This window comes from Dreissena polymorpha, chromosome 9 (assembly GCF_020536995.1).
Source record: "Dreissena polymorpha isolate Duluth1 chromosome 9, UMN_Dpol_1.0, whole genome shotgun sequence".
Taxonomy (NCBI): Eukaryota; Metazoa; Mollusca; class Bivalvia; order Myida; family Dreissenidae; genus Dreissena; species Dreissena polymorpha.
Genome location: NC_068363.1, coordinates 59,793,288 through 59,809,391, shown reverse-complemented (window position 1 = coordinate 59,809,391; position 16,104 = coordinate 59,793,288). Strand labels below are relative to the sequence as shown.

General features: G+C 35.7%; 2 protein-coding genes across 3 annotated transcripts in view; both read left to right on the top strand.

The window, feature by feature from the left end:
• Nucleotides 1-16,104, top strand: part of LOC127844274 (DNA replication factor Cdt1-like) — a 228,731-nt gene that overhangs the window by 99,818 nt on the left and 112,809 nt on the right. The window lies entirely within an intron of this gene.
• The window catches only part of LOC127844276 (uncharacterized), a 276,480-nt gene continuing 269,670 nt past the window's right edge, over nt 9,295-16,104 (top strand). Inside the window, exons 1-2 of one of the 2 annotated variants that reach the window (XM_052374368.1) lie at nt 9,295-9,452; nt 9,580-9,612. In XM_052374368.1, the coding sequence (XP_052230328.1) occupies nt 9,428-9,452; nt 9,580-9,612 (58 nt within the window). In that variant the 5' untranslated portion in view covers nt 9,295-9,427. Of the gene's footprint in view, nt 9,453-9,497; nt 9,613-16,104 lie in introns of those variants that run through there. The other variant, XM_052374367.1, reaches the window with a different exon arrangement.

The following is a 16,104-nucleotide window of genomic DNA, read 5'->3' as shown; positions in this document are numbered from 1 at the left end:
CCCGTACCCCCAAATTGTTGTTCCTACCCAGAATGTTTCGTAACCAATTTTTTCGTACCTAATTATTTTTTCGTAACCAAATTTTGTTCGTACCCAAAAAAATTCGTACCAATTTTTTTGGGTACCCAATTTTTTTTTCGTACTCAAATTTTTGTTCGTACCCAACATTTTTTTCCCAAATTTGTGTTCGTACCCAAATTTTATTTCGTACCCAAATTTTATTTCGTACCCAAATTCGTACTAAACAATTTTGGCATATTTTTTCGAACCCAAAATTTTCGTACCCAAATATTTTTTTTTCCTACCCAAAATTTTGCTTTTAAATAACTTTTTCATTTATTCACCAATTCAATACAAATAAATACTGAACATCTCTAATGACAACACGGTCTATCTCGACCATCCATGTCTACATTACCCACCCCGGGGCCCCACCAACATAGGCCTTGCCCACCCAACATTGCCTTTTAAAACAACATCTTGCGACGTGGGGGTACACGTCGGTCGCGCCACTTCTAGTTAATAATTAATTCTCTTAAGCTTACGTGTTACTTTAAACATGTAATATATACATAAACGAAAGTCAAATCAAAATAAATACTTATATATGGACATTGTGAGGTGAAATTATTTATTTATTTTCAATAACGAAACAAAATCTAATAGATAACCTATGTTACCCAATCACGAGACAACCATGACAGCGGTAACCTGGATCGGATTGCTTGACGTGGTACAAATGTTTGTGTCTCGAGAGGGAAAGTGTTCTGTGAAGAACATTTGGATTCGTCCACAGGAAGCCCTGAAAGCGGCAACAACAGCTTTCTGTGGAGCAATTGGGACCGTCCTTTACCATCTTCGCGCTTCACCTGAACAACTGGGGTATTCTTATCAGGTTGGCTTTCAACAACATTAATCTCCTTGTCCCACCTGTCTCCCAACTTTTTCCTTTAACGCCAACAGTGCGAACCACTATACGTATCCCCCTTTTCCAGGCCAACATGTTTAACCCTCAAGCTATATCGCCGCTTATCGTCATTTTGCCTGACGAGTTGCTTCCCTATTCGCCACATTATAAGCAAACTGCAAACGTTTCCATAGACCGTACATATACTCTTTGCGATCTCGTGTTCTCAAATTTGCGTCAGGATCTACCCCTAAAAATGCATCAACTGCTAAGCGTGGATGACGACCGAATATGAGAAAGTGAGGTGTCAGGCCAGTGCTTTCATGGTGGGTCAAATTTCTGTAAATGCAAGGACGACTGCTGGCACATTGGCCCGCCAAAAGTCGGTCTTTTGAGCGTCATCTGGGGGACCAAGCATATTTAAAAGGGTTTGATTGAATCGCTCTGGCATACCATTTTCAAAACTTGACATATGGTCATCAGCATGTGGCTGAGCTGCAGCATCGACCACTTGCTGCGACATGCTGACACACTCCATAGCAGGAACATCCTGACTTGAAACCATGGGCGCCTGCAAAACAATCTTATCTGCGTCTGTTAAGACAACAGCTTGATTAACCGGCAATCGACTAAGGAAGTCTGCATCAACATTAGCTTTACCGGATCGGTACTGGATACTAAAAGAATAGGTTTAAAGAGCAGCTAATCATCGATGTGAAGTTGCATTTAACTTGGCCGTCGTCAGAAAAAAAGCAAGGGGATAATTATCCGTCCTTACCTGAACAGAATCACTATACAGGTAATCGTTAAACTTATCCACGACAGCCCACTTCAGCGCTAGAAATTTCAGCTTGTGAGCAGGATAGTTTCGTTCTGCCGGCATAAGACATTGACTCGCATATGCAATGACGCTTTCATTGTCATCATCCTGTAACTGACAGAGCACAGCATCGAAACCGATTCCACGTGCGTCGACGTTAAGAATGAAAGGTCGAGACAAATTAGCATATGCAAGGACAGGCGTTGAAGTCAATTTTGCAACTATATTTTCGAATGCATTGTGATGCTTTTATACCCAACACCAAATCACAGCTTCTCTCTTTCGCTTTTCCTTTTTGTTCGTTGTGCGTTGGCCTACTAGCAAGTCGTTTTAAGTTTTTACATGCTGGGCAAAACCTGGTACAAATCGTATATAATATCAAACAAATCCTAGAAAACTGCAAAGATCTTTAATGGAAGTGGGAATCGGCCAATTTAGAGCATCTACCGTTGCAGGATTTTCTTCAACACCATTGGCACTTACAACATGACGGATGCAAGGCATCTTAGTGAGAAAGAATTCACACTTGGACCCTTTTCGCTTCAATTGGGCCTCATAGAAACGGGAAAAAACAGCTTCCAATCGTTCAAAATGTTCGGCCAAGGTCTTGGAATACACGATCACATCGTCTAGATATATATATATATATATATATATATATATATATATATATATGACATTGCTGCAACAAAATGCTCACCAATACATCGCTCCATTAAACGTTGGAAAGTTGCCAGGGTATTGGTCCATACCCGTAGCCAGGGTGTGCGTTCGCACTCAACATTTTTGTTATCAGTCACTGAGTATGGTAAATTAAAGTGAAATGTCATATAAAAATGCTCAATAACTTCAGTCTCTAAATACAGATAAAATCACCAGAATGCAGGGTTTTAAGTTTCATTTTCAAAATTTTCTAGGTGGCGAACCTCCAAACCCCCCGATTGCAGGAGGGGACAGCCTCTCCCGCACCTACCCTCTTCGCCACTTCGTTGCTCAATAACAATCGTTGATAGGATAATTCGCATCCCCTTTTTCAAAACCCTGGCTACGGGCCTGTGGTCAGTCCGAAAGCCATCCGATTGCACTAGAAAAAGCCACTGGACTTACAGATAATGCAGATTTGGGTTTATCTGCCTCCTTCATGGCGACCTGTCAATGCCCGGAACGGAGATCAAGCTTGCTGAAAATTTGAGATTCAGATAAACAATCAATACTATCTTCAATGCATGGGGATAAAATACAAATGAGGAACCGTACGACGATTCAATTTTCTGAAATCAATACAAAACCGAAGAGATTGTACTTCTTCCGTACTAACACGATGTTACTAGAGAAAGGGCTTTTGGATTATCTGATGGCCCAGCATCCATCATTTAACGAAGATGTAGAGTAAAAAAACAACATATTCATATAGACCTAGTGACCTAGTTTTCGGACAAACGTAACCCAGATACTGAATTTGCTTAGATAGGGTAAATATAAACATTCTGATCAAGTTTCATCAAGATGAAGCAAAATAATGCTTTTAGAGTATTAAGATCAAAAGTTGACCCACATCGCATGAAGACAGTCGCAGAAAATTTCGTGTTCAGGTGAGCCGTAAACTCTTCCTCTCAAAAATCGTTTGTTGGCAATCAAGCAAACATGTTCGTTGTTTGCAATATCTTTCACGACTGTATTACATTTATGTGTTTGTAAGAGCGTGGAACGAAGTGGGAGATCGCCTTGTATTATGTATGGTCCTCGCCCATATGCTGTAAATGCCAAAAGAGAAATCGTCTTGTATTATGTTTGGTCCTCGCCCATATGCTCTTAATGCCAAGCGGGAGATCGCCTTGTACTATGTATGGTCCTCGAGCATATGCTGTAAATGCCAAGTGGGAGAACGCCTTCTATTATGTATGGTCCTCGCCTATATGCTGTACATGCCAAATGCCAAAAGCTGCAACATATTTTGGTTTAAAAAAGCCGCCAATCAAGTGAGCAGGTTTTTGTTATTTATATATTGCTATATTAATAACGTTCCAAGTCTTCTTGTCAGTAATTTAACAACTGGTTAGATTTCAACATTATTTTCACGTAGATCTTCATTTGATCTTCATTTGGTGGAATTCTGCAATTCTATCGGACTAGTTGAGATAATTGTCAAATAGTTTAAATGGTCGCAAAATGGCGGATTATTGTTCCGTATATCGCTGTATTTAAAAAACTTACTATTGGCAGTTACGAATGGTGGGGCTATAGATGCTATCGCAGATAGGTGTATTATAAAATTAATCAGGTTTGCAGTCTGGGGTTGAAATAATGTAGAACATTGGACAAACTAGTGTACACTGTGACTAAGGTATACAACTCATGTTATCCATATATTGAAAATGAACACAGTTGTTTACCTCGACCAATGCGATTGCATAAAGGGAAGATCGTCGTATAAACTGAAGTCACCGCGATAAAATTATCGCCATGCTAATGCAGAGACCGATACACAAGTTCTCGAAATGATGATAGGGCAACATTTTCATTTACATCAATCTCTCGTACCGTAATATATGTCTCTCGTACCGTAATATATGTATACTGAGTAACATAACTATGTACACTCAGCACTAAATCATGCTCGATGCACATGTACATGTATAATGAAAAAAGCCTAATCTATTGGACGCCCGTCATATGCAAAAATGGTTTTATTAAATAAATGTTTAAAAAGCCATGTGTGTCTATAAATCTGTATTGTATCGCTAATGGTTTTTTAAGTCACTTGCTTATACATTCGTCTGCATCTGCGTCTGCATGAGTGTATAGGTTGATTTTATCAGATCTGATTTTAAAGTAAATACAATCCATCACATGTAAATCCATATCCAAATGAAATCAGACCCTTTGAGAAAAGGTGGTTGGTTCGTATAGCATAAAACATGAACAGTGTCCGTCCAGTACACCTATAAGTGTATACATGCTAATGATAAGATGCAAACTACTGTATCGTACATGTACTTATATAGGGTACAGATACGGACACTATGTGTAGACATAGCCTCGGTCTATGACGTACCATTTGGGTCAAAAGTCAACAAGACCTACTAGGTAAAAAGAGAAATGTACTTCGACGTACAATTTTTACCGACCCTTGAGTGTTAGCCAATCAAAAGACCCCTTACATCTGTTGCTTTGACAATCGTGTTACCACAATTAAACAGCGGAAGTCTACACTGTGTATTAGCAACCTGCTGTGGTGATCCCTATCCCTTTGAGCGTCAAGTTATGACATATAGATCAGACATCGGCCGGCTGTCTGATAAAGTGTATAATATTTATTACTTAAACCGATTTTAGAATAAATACCGTCAAGTAGATACTTATTTTTATTTTTATTTTTTAATTTTGATATTTTTATTCATTTTGTCCTCAATTAAAAAAGATATTTTAAACATTTATTATGAATAAATCTGAAGGAAAAGCGGCTCAAGAGACGAGTGTTTTGATTGGCTGTTCAGAAAATTTGTACGTCGACGTACAAAAATGTACGTCGAAGTACAAATTGTACTTCGACGTACAAATATATACGTCGAAGTGTATTTCATATTTGTACGTCGAAGTACTTGAAGTCTTGTTGACTTTCGACCCAAATGTTACGCCATATCGGTCTATCTGGTGAATTATAGTACATGTGTGTATGTAGAGAAGTTTTCGGCATAGCTGTATACGCCAGCTTTTCACCTTACCGGACCTTTGTAACTTTCCAATAAAATTCCAATAAAATTTCCCGCGGCTAGGTCAGAATGAATACACTTCATTTATCCCATAGGCTGATTTGATTCGACCAGAACATTGGAAACATGTCCGCGTCTTTGTAACACTGTTTGACTGCGCGTTCAGAATGAAACAATTTTATCTCTAATAAAAAGGCTTAATAGATAGCACAGTTTTATACTCAATCTCGACATCAATACAGTTTGTGCGTGCACCTTTTATTTTCAGAGGATTGCCAGCGCGAGAACGTTTGTACTTAAAGGCTATGTTCTCATATTTAGTACTAACTTCCATATTCCTGTCAACATGTTAACATGTAAAAGTATAAAGAGCAGTGGAAGCGAGGCCTCACTTAAATGCATTGCATTTCAACCCGCGAGGTATCAGGGTCAGATACAGGTCATCGCTGTGTCTTCACGACCACCTTATGTGCTGACAGGAGTTCGCAGCCAGTAAAATAATAGTTATATAATAAAGACGTTATAGCGTGAACTAGGTGAACTGGAATTTTCTTTAGACCAGAAAGATGTCAAATGGAGATATCCAGCGATATAATTATGGTATGTCAATAATAGATTCTTAATGTGTTTTCAACAATACCATGATAAATATTATTTTTAATTAATTTAACAAGAATTATTCCATCATATTGACTTATGTATTAAGCATGAGCGCGATGATTCTTGATCCGGTTAATAATCGAATCAAATAGCAATGTCCGACTAACCACAGGTTTGTTTTAAGAACGCGCGTATAAATATTAAAAATATGTACAGATACTTCGCGTGTGGCTGGTTGACTCATATGTTTTAATTTCACTTCCATTCTTCTTTTGGTTTTATGTTTTGTATCTATAGGTTTATGACCAGCAATATAAGCCGCGAAAACTACGCGTAACATCCCGTACTGCGTGTGATGCAGCTAAGAACTGTACAGAAAAAGACATTCGCTATCCTTGATCTCATTCATGGAACTCTTTACCTTTCATAAACTCCAACCACAATCAACGCCGTATATTTAAAAAAAATATATTTCTTGTTTCTACTGTAAATATTAATAAATTGGTCGATTATTTTTAACAAAATAGAAAAAGATACTGGTGTAACCATTATCTATGATTTTGTGTTATAACCCCCAAAGTAACCTTTATCTATGATGTTGTGTTATAACCCCCAAATAACCATTATCTATGATTTTGTGCTGTAGCCCCCAAATATTTCACAGTTCATTTTATTTACATTGGTTTCCTTTTTTTACTGGCATCCGTGTGCAGTTTTCATTAATGGAACAGAACTGTGTAGGTTTTAAAAAATCTGCTTCAGCTTGTAAGCGTAATTTCATATTTTTCTCAACTTCAAGGGGAGATGATTCTGAACTTATTCTTACGTTGCTCATTTGCGATAGGGGTTGAGTACTCATTGATATGAAAACACTGTAAAAGTTTTATTGTGTTTACGAACCCCAACCCCCCCCCACACACCCTTTTACACATATATTTCATGGGCATAATAAAAACAAAAAATGGTTACAATAAAACAGCATATTTATTTAAACTAAAATGTCTACATCAAAACAAAAAGTTAATATAGAACACAAATAAAATAATTTAGTTCTACTGGGGCTCGAACCTTGGGCCTTTCACATGTGAAGCGAGCGTGTAACCACTACAGTACGGAACTGCTTGAAAAATCACCTTCTAACTAAGATAGTAATAAGCTTTTAATGGTTTAAATGTAAACCCGGAAGTTTAAACGCTGGCTAGTGAGCGTGGTTAAAGGTCCATACCAAAGGGTCCATACCACAGGCAAGATACGGGTCAGACCTGAGGCCTTCTATATGTGGTTCTTAAAAAAATCTGTAGGAGGACTTGATAGTCATGAGACTGGGGTGCTGTGATGGTGCTCCTCATTGATAAGCGGCTGCTTCCTTTATCAAGACTCATTATTACAATTAATAATACGTGTCGCGCTTCGCGCTTTATAGCGCCTTTATTAGTAACTAGGTGGTTGCTAGGATAGTGGAACAAAGAAGTTTTGTTTTTATACAAAACCAGAAAGTTTCACCGGTTGGCGTATTTGCCTAGTCCCTGTGATCTTTTATTATTGCCCAGTCCCTGTGATCAGTTATTAATTAAAAGAATTAGCTTTGCATTATTGGAAATAAAGGTTGTAGTAAATGTAATAGGCACAAATGCAGTACTTATTTACACTAATTTACACAAAAAATCTCCACTATGCAAGATATTCTGACAACAATAATATATACATTGATCCGTAAAATAACTTCTCCTCCCATAAGCGAAAAAAAAACGTATTACATACTAGTCGTCGCGCTTCAGTGCGACACTAGTAAATACATGTATTATACTTTTGGGCGTAGAATGCAGTGCAGTTTTCTTAACATCAGTCAAGATTCGTCACGAATATCCTTGAATAAACACGAACGGCCATTTGGCTGTTAAGAAAAAAAAAACGATTTAGCTCCACAAATACCAGCAATTTTGGACGCATCGTGATGCGCAACGATTGACCACATTTTAAAAATTGTCGTCGCAATTCCCGTTTTAAGAGGATTCATAGATTTTCCGACAACGCAGATTTCAGTACAAATGCGTTCATGCTTTGCCAGAATGGCCAAGATGTGAATCATGAACAATCTTAACGAAAATCGTAACAGATCGAATTGCTTTATGATCGGCATTAGTCTTCTTTACGACGAGCGTTAATATTCCTGAAGACGACAAAAACTTTCACGGAAACATTTAACATGTTAATATTATAGACTGTTGTGGAGAATAATTATTATTGCATCCCTATGAGAGTGAAGTCTACCGGGAAGGCGTTATTTTATATCCCGAAAGATGCCTATAGTTTTCGTTCGATTATACCGAACGAACATGCTATGCTTAATATAAAAACCAAGAGATAATCCAAATTATTAATATACATTTTAATAAGCGCCTACCTTTTTTAGCTTGAATGGTAATATCGCGAAACCTTTGCCACTATTATAATCACCACCGGCGGAGTACAATTATAGTCCGATCGGGATGTATAAGTATATTGCGTTCCTCATGGCATATTAAAAGTATGCAGCGAGGGAATATGGACATTAAACATGGGGGGGGGGGGGGGGGGGGGGCATGAGTAGCCTGGAGCTTACAAGGTTTAAGTGAGATTAGTTGTAACTTACCGGTACTTGAAGATGGCGTCGTTTTCATGTTTTTCTTGAAGGAATAGGGATATTTTCACACGCTAAGCAATGTTATATTTATATTTCTTTTTTTATGAATAATCCCTTTCGGCTCTATGGTGTTTGGGGGAGTCACGTGTGTTTAAATAATCATCAGTATACAATAACTCCCATCAATTAAGTTGTTCTAGTATATCTATTCATGTATCGTGCACCACGTGGCGGTCCAGATGAAGTGTGGTTGGTAAACTCATTTTCGCCACGTGCGGTTAATTTATAACGCGAATATATTACACTGCGAACATCAATGTAAGGTTTCAATTTTCAAATAATAATCGCCATGTATTTAAAAAGGAAAATATAACGCTTTTCTGTATATTAAAGGCCACTATCTTCCGTAAGCCCAAGCTATATGTTTTAGGGATTTAAAACATATACGTAATCAATGAAGGGGAAAACTTTAAGTCTTCGTGATAAATTCAATGCAAGCGATTGATCAAAAGACTTTCTCGAAACGAATTACTATGGTTTATCTTCAGTCGTAACGAATTCTACCTCCGACAGCCGAGCAAGTGCATTTTTGTCTCAAATGCAGAGATGCGCAGTACCATGTCTGCGCAGTTCTGCGTTAAAAGATTTAGTGCAACTTTACTTTCCGATAAGTTCTGTGTCAATGCCTTTTGTGTTATTAATAAACGATCTTGAGACTCAATGTTACTTAAATTCTGGAGCGGAGTATCTCGTGTTGCGCCGACATGCTTGTTTGTTTTGGTTTATATGGTAAGAAGTCGTTGTCAATTATGCATTATTTTTTTGGCTGAGAATTTCCGGTTTAGAAAAAGCTATTTCCGGTCTAAAAAACCGATGTCGTTTCAGAGTTTTTATGCACATTTTTATCTATTTTTAGGATTATTGCTGTACAATACAGTTGTAGCAAACGGTAAGTGATTTTTTATGTCAATTGCAATAGTTGCCATTTGCAGGGTCACTTTCTTTACGAAATAATGTCTTGGGGGAATTTTGCTCTGTATACAGTAATAGGTTACACTACACGCTGTTGAGTTGTTTTCATACTGTAGGTGGAAATCTCAGCTTTTGCACATAACATGTTTGCAAGAGACACTGAATGTATAAATGTATATGCATAAGTGTAATTAGTTGTTCAATAAATTTACCTGACATTAGAATGTGTCAAATAATTCAATTAAATCCTCAGTCAGCACTTGGCTTTTTCACAGGTACTTGACTTTGTTTTATATATATATTGAATATATATATATATATATATATATATATATATATATATATATATATATTTCACACAAAATATTGTGTTTAAAGTACCTAAATTGGAATGTTTGCAAGACTTTACAAATCATCTGAATCTTAAGCTAGTTTCATGAATCATAGATTATTTTTCTAGATTTTAATAATCACAATAATTTCCATAGTGGTTTGGAAATAATGGTTTAAATCAATATCATACAAAATATATTATTTGTCTTTTTTTTTTTACCCATGCTTACTAAGACCCTCATGTTTTAACTCTATCTCCCAAGGGCAACTAGAAAATAGCAACATGCTTAATAACTAAAGAGGTACTGCTCTGACATATTGTTTGTATTCAGCGTATACATACAAGTCATTGTACTTAACAATTTTGTATAGGACGCATTTATGCATTCCTAGCATGGGATCTCATTTTGGGCCAGTCAGCAAACATTTACACTCATTGTTACTAGAAAGTGATAAAATAGTTTCTGCTAGTGATTAATAAATTGAGTTTTAATGGAAATATTGTGCTTAAATTGTGTGTGAAGGTAGCTTGTGATAATTGAGAGGCCTTATTTATTCCTCAGTATTGAAACAATGGAAACGTGTGCTTCAAAATTCAAGGTCAACAGGTCAAATTAAAAAAAAATGTCTTACCAAGCTAGGGGCAATATTTACAACTCAAGCTTGATGAAACTTGGTCAGAATGTCTATCTTAACAATATTTCTGCCAAGTTCAAATCTGGGTCAAGTGCATCCAAAAACTAGGTCTTCTGGTCATATCGTAATAAAATTTGGTCAGAATGTTTATTTTGACAATATAAAGGGGATGTTTGACTGTGTGTAAAGTGCGGTAAAAAACTAGATCTTCAGGTTAATATTTGGTGTCAATAAACTCAGGTGAGTGCTTAAGGCTATCTTGTTCCAAATGTTAGCCCATTCTAGAGTGTGTTTAGATTTTCCTTATGGTACTGTGTTTGTTACATAGTTCCAATCATTGTTATGAATATGTTTTACTTTATCCCATTAATTAACATAGTAAACATGTTATGACTTTTTTATGCAACCAGTTGTTTGTAGAGAATAAATGACCAGCCTTTTGAGAAAAAGGCAAATGTCATATGGTAATGTGCATTCAATAATTAGGTCACCAGATCAAAGCTATGACTTATCTTGATGAAATGCTCAATATTGAAAATGAGTTGGCATACAAATTAGCTGCATTTTCTTTTATGATATTGCTTAAAATAGTTCATTTGACTGATCCCATATGCTTCATTTGTCTCATGTGAAAGAAATGTCTGTAAGTTAACGATATTAAAAGATGATACAGTCGATTAAATTAACGTTTATGCCCCCGGCATTTGCTGATGCTGAGGGACATGTAGTGATTTGCGTGTCCATTATTCCGTCCTTCTATCCATGCATCTGTATAAGATTAACTCAAAATGACGCGTTTTGCCATCAATACAAAGCTACAAAGCTTTGAAACTTGTACGTACGATATATATTTTAACAATATCAACAAACACAGACCTTCTTTAGGACTGCTTCATAAAGTACAAAATGTTTTTAAGCCAAAAAAAAGTTTTGTCTTAAATCATTTCCTCTTGTTACAACGCTTTGATACTTGCAGTGATGTTTTATAAAAACTCAACATGCACACATTAACTGACCTCACAACATTTTGACCATGATATTCACCTACTTTTCGAACATGCACACATTAAATGACCTCATTTTGACCTTGATATTGACCTACTTTTTGAACATACATACATTCAATGACCTCATCTTGACCTTGATATTGACCTACTTTTTGAACATACATACATTCAATGACCTCATGTTGACCTTGATATTGACCTACTTTTTGAACATACATACATTCAATGACCTCATGTTGACCTTGATATTGACCTACTTTTAGAACATACAAACATTCAATGACCTCATGTTGACCTTGATATTGACCTACTTTTTGAACATACATACATTCAATGAGCTCATTTTGACCTTGATATTGACCTACTTTTTGAACATTCATACATTCAACGAGCTCATTTTGACCTTGATATTGACCTTCTTTTTGAACATACATACATTCAATGAGCTCATTTTGACCTTGATATTGACCTACAATTAGGACTTTGAATGATTCAGAAGGTTAAAAATCTTGGTTTACCCAAATTAAATTTTGGCTTATCATCAATACTTTCTACTGAAGTTCTTTGATACTTATGTGCAATACTGTGCACCCCACATCACCTGACCTCATTATGATTTTACAATTGACCTACTTAGTGACTTAGACATATTCAAATGGGCAAATGCATCAATACTGCCAAGGCTTCTTTTTACTAAGGCCATATATGTTCTTTGAATGCAGCATCTTGTATCTATTTATCTTGCATGATGAGTTGAAGGGAAAAAAAATAATGCCATGGCTAGACAGCCAAGTTAACTGATTATTATGCTTGTAGTCTGGAATCAGTGAGCTGTGTAATAATTTAATATATTGAATTATATATTTTTTATTGTTTTTAAAATGTAAAGACTTAAATGCAACGTAGCGTCCTCTGTTTGCGTCTGTTTGAGAGAAAACATAGTTGTTTGGTTTTTAACGGATGATTAATTTATGTTGGTAAAATATTGTTAGAGGCTGTTCACAGAAAGGCAAAGTGACAAAATGATCAATGATTAAATATGCAGAGTACACAATTTATTCAAAGGTGTCATATAACATTTTTTATTAATATTTAAATGTTTGTTGTTGATGGAAAAACATCAGTCAAATAGATGACATTATAAAGGGTTTGTTACGTTTTTTGTTGATATTTGGAAAATATGTGGAATAATAACATAATGTTTAAAATAATGTTATTCTGTTCTTGAACATGAATGGTCTATTAGAAGCATGTTAGATTTCTTTCTCTGTGTCCGGCTTTGAATTCTTGACGATTAATATCATATTCAAAGTATTTAGCTCACATGATGGTAATTGAAAATTATGGGTGAGTGCTGAGTCACTCGCACTTCAATTTTAGTTTTGAGCGTTTTTCTTGAAATTAAAATATGATGACATGCAATTGTGCTGATTGCATGATTCGCTCAATAATAATCAATAAGAGATTATAGGGGCATATGACAGTTTAAGTGTGATGATCTATTATTTGATGCAAATAAAAGTGTGAAAAAAGCAAGTGTTTATATGTGTTTCACACTTTAATGATGTTACTTTTTATGTGTTTTCGATCTTTTGAATCATTGACAGATTTAACAAGTTTAACGAGGCATGTTTCATTTGAGTGTTATTTGTATACAATAGGTATTTAAATATTGTCTGCTTAAATGCAGTTAAAAAAGAACAGGCCAAGAGAAATAAAATAACTTATGCAGATAATTTAGTTCCATGAAAATGCAGGTAAGTTGTATCCAGAAATTCACTTTTATTTTTGCCTGTTATTTACGATGTTCCTGGGAAGCACGTTTTTTTTTTCATGACTGCCTATGACGCAATAAAACATTGCTTTGTATAGTATTGCATTTATTCTAAATTTGTCATAAATGGCCAGCATTATTTTTTTATTGTTCTTTTAATTAAATTGGCTGTTCAGATAAATATATATATATATATATATATATATATATATATATATATATATATATATATATATATATATGCAAACTAGAAAAGTGGTATTATACAGTTATCATTAGGTAGTGTTTAAATGCATGTATTGGCTAATGACAACATAACATGGCAATACATGAGCTCAGAACTTTTCTATTGGACTTACAGTGACTGAGTGTTGATGAAGGTTGTGAGTGTCCTATGTGATAGAGTGTAAATGAATGCACAGTGTTTGAAGTAGTCTGATGGGATTGTCGGACTGCTCCTGCATAATTCAACATTGATCAATGCCACATCAGATTTCACAGAACAAATGATTTCTTATGCAAGTGTATGCTAATGCCACTGATTACTGCAACAATTTATAGTGTTTTGCAGCACATTCAGCCTAGTCTTGCAGGCTCAGAATGTGTGTGTTGATTGTTCCTAGTCCATATAGAATGCCTGCAATTGTGTGTGCAGTTATTGGCATCACCTGCAAGATAATATTTTATACAAACATTTATTCAAATACTTTACTTTAGCCTTGTTCTTGGAAAAGTGAGCTAAATGCGTGTGCTTTCCAGATTGTGGTCACAGTGTGGTCCCAGATTAACCTGTGCACTCCACACAGGCTTATCAGGGACAACACTGTCCACCTATACTGGATTGTTTTTAATATAAACCTATTTATTTTAGCTTGATTGCATTGAAAGCCTAAGGCTTATATAAACACTCTCGAGTCCATTTCCTAGGCCTAGAACCAGTACTTGGTGTCAATAGGGGAGATCTTTATCTTAAGAACGCTCCCTCTGTGGGGATAGAACCCGTGATCTCCAGGTTGCTAGGCTGACACCATATCCATTACACCACGGTGACCTGTACTGGATTATTTTTTAGAAAGACGTCCTTAGAACAAAAAATTCTATAATAGGAAAGATTAGTCCCAGATAAGCCTGTGTGAACTGCACAGGCTAATCTTGGAAGTACTTTACACACATGCAATAATCCCGGTTTTCTCAGAGGTAGGTTAATATTGTAAACAAACATTCATTCCTGGGGAATTAATGTCAAAACAGTTTCAGTTTTGTAATTGGTTTGTATTTGGTATGGACAGTTTTTTGTTCCGCATCAATTTGGTGTGCTTTTACATACATTGAACTTTATGTATGGCATTGTGTATAGCTGTTAAAAAACATTTAAGACATTTATGAAGAATGTTTAAAGGAAGGCAAAAATAGTGTCAAAAGTGTTCTGTTTTCTGACATGCAATTTCTGGCATATGGAAATTGATAAAAATTGACGACTGAGGAACAAATTACATGTTGATGGTTTGGTGAATGTTGCACTCACTTAGGGACATGTTAAACTAGGTAGCGAAGAATTTTTCTGCAGTTGTATTTACTGACTTAGTTGTTATGTACTTGACTTTATCCAAAGCATTTTTTTTATGGAGGCATTAAAAAAAAATTACAAGTGATAAACATATTGAGATGGAATGTTATTTGCAAAAACATTGACCTTAGGTTGAATGTCAAGGTAATGATTCAGGATCAAAATTTAAATCAAAGAAATCAACCCATCATTTTTTATCAAGCAAAGATAAATCTTATTGCGAGACTCTTAACAGGATTTTGCCCATAAGAACCAGACCCATTGGCCCAATGTCAAGTTCAGAGGGCAAATATAGGAAGTTGCCACTTACACTTTGTCTGGGGCAAAGGAGCGTTTTTGAGCAAGGGCTGATTTTCAAAAAAATGTATAAAGTGGCAAGCTGTGCACAAACGAAATAGCATTACTTTGATTTTAAATAAACTTCACTGGCTGTCACAAGAAATGGGTACCATGGATAAAGGTCATGGTTAGAATACAAGGCCAAGGGTCAGATAAAAGAAACATTGTCAGACTTTGTACTATCTTCACCTCAACCAGTACTTTATTGACAGGGGTATCTTGGTTACGATGAAATTCTTTTTGGGAAGTTTTCTTGCAAGTGTGTTGTCATCATGTATATAACTGAGTGATATAAAGACTTGAAGAATGTAGATCCATGGTTCCAGGGCTTTTTTTCTTGATTTTAGGAAAGGTCCTGGGTCAAATTTTGAGGAAAAAATTATCACCAAAACCAAAACAGTGTAAGACATTTTCCAAAGTAAACTTGACATTTGGGGAATATTGCATCTTTATAAAGATATTCTGTTAGGGAAAGGGGCCTTTTTTGAGGGGGTAGGGGCCTATATAACACCCTTGAGCAATCACTTCAACCTGATCTTTAAGCAAATGCAACTATCATCCAAAAAGTGATAATTCTTTATTGAAAAATATTTTTTTTAATCTATTGAGGACAAAAAATAAATAATTATGACTTTTTCACGTGTTTATTCATATTTTAAATCAGCATTTGACGGTTAAATTTGAATAACACATTAAGATATTGATATCTTTGTGTAACATGCAAAACATTTGGGACATTCCAGACTGCTGAATTGTCTGAAAAGTAACAGAATGATCGCAGATCGAGACCAGCTTTAAAAAGGAGTGAAATAT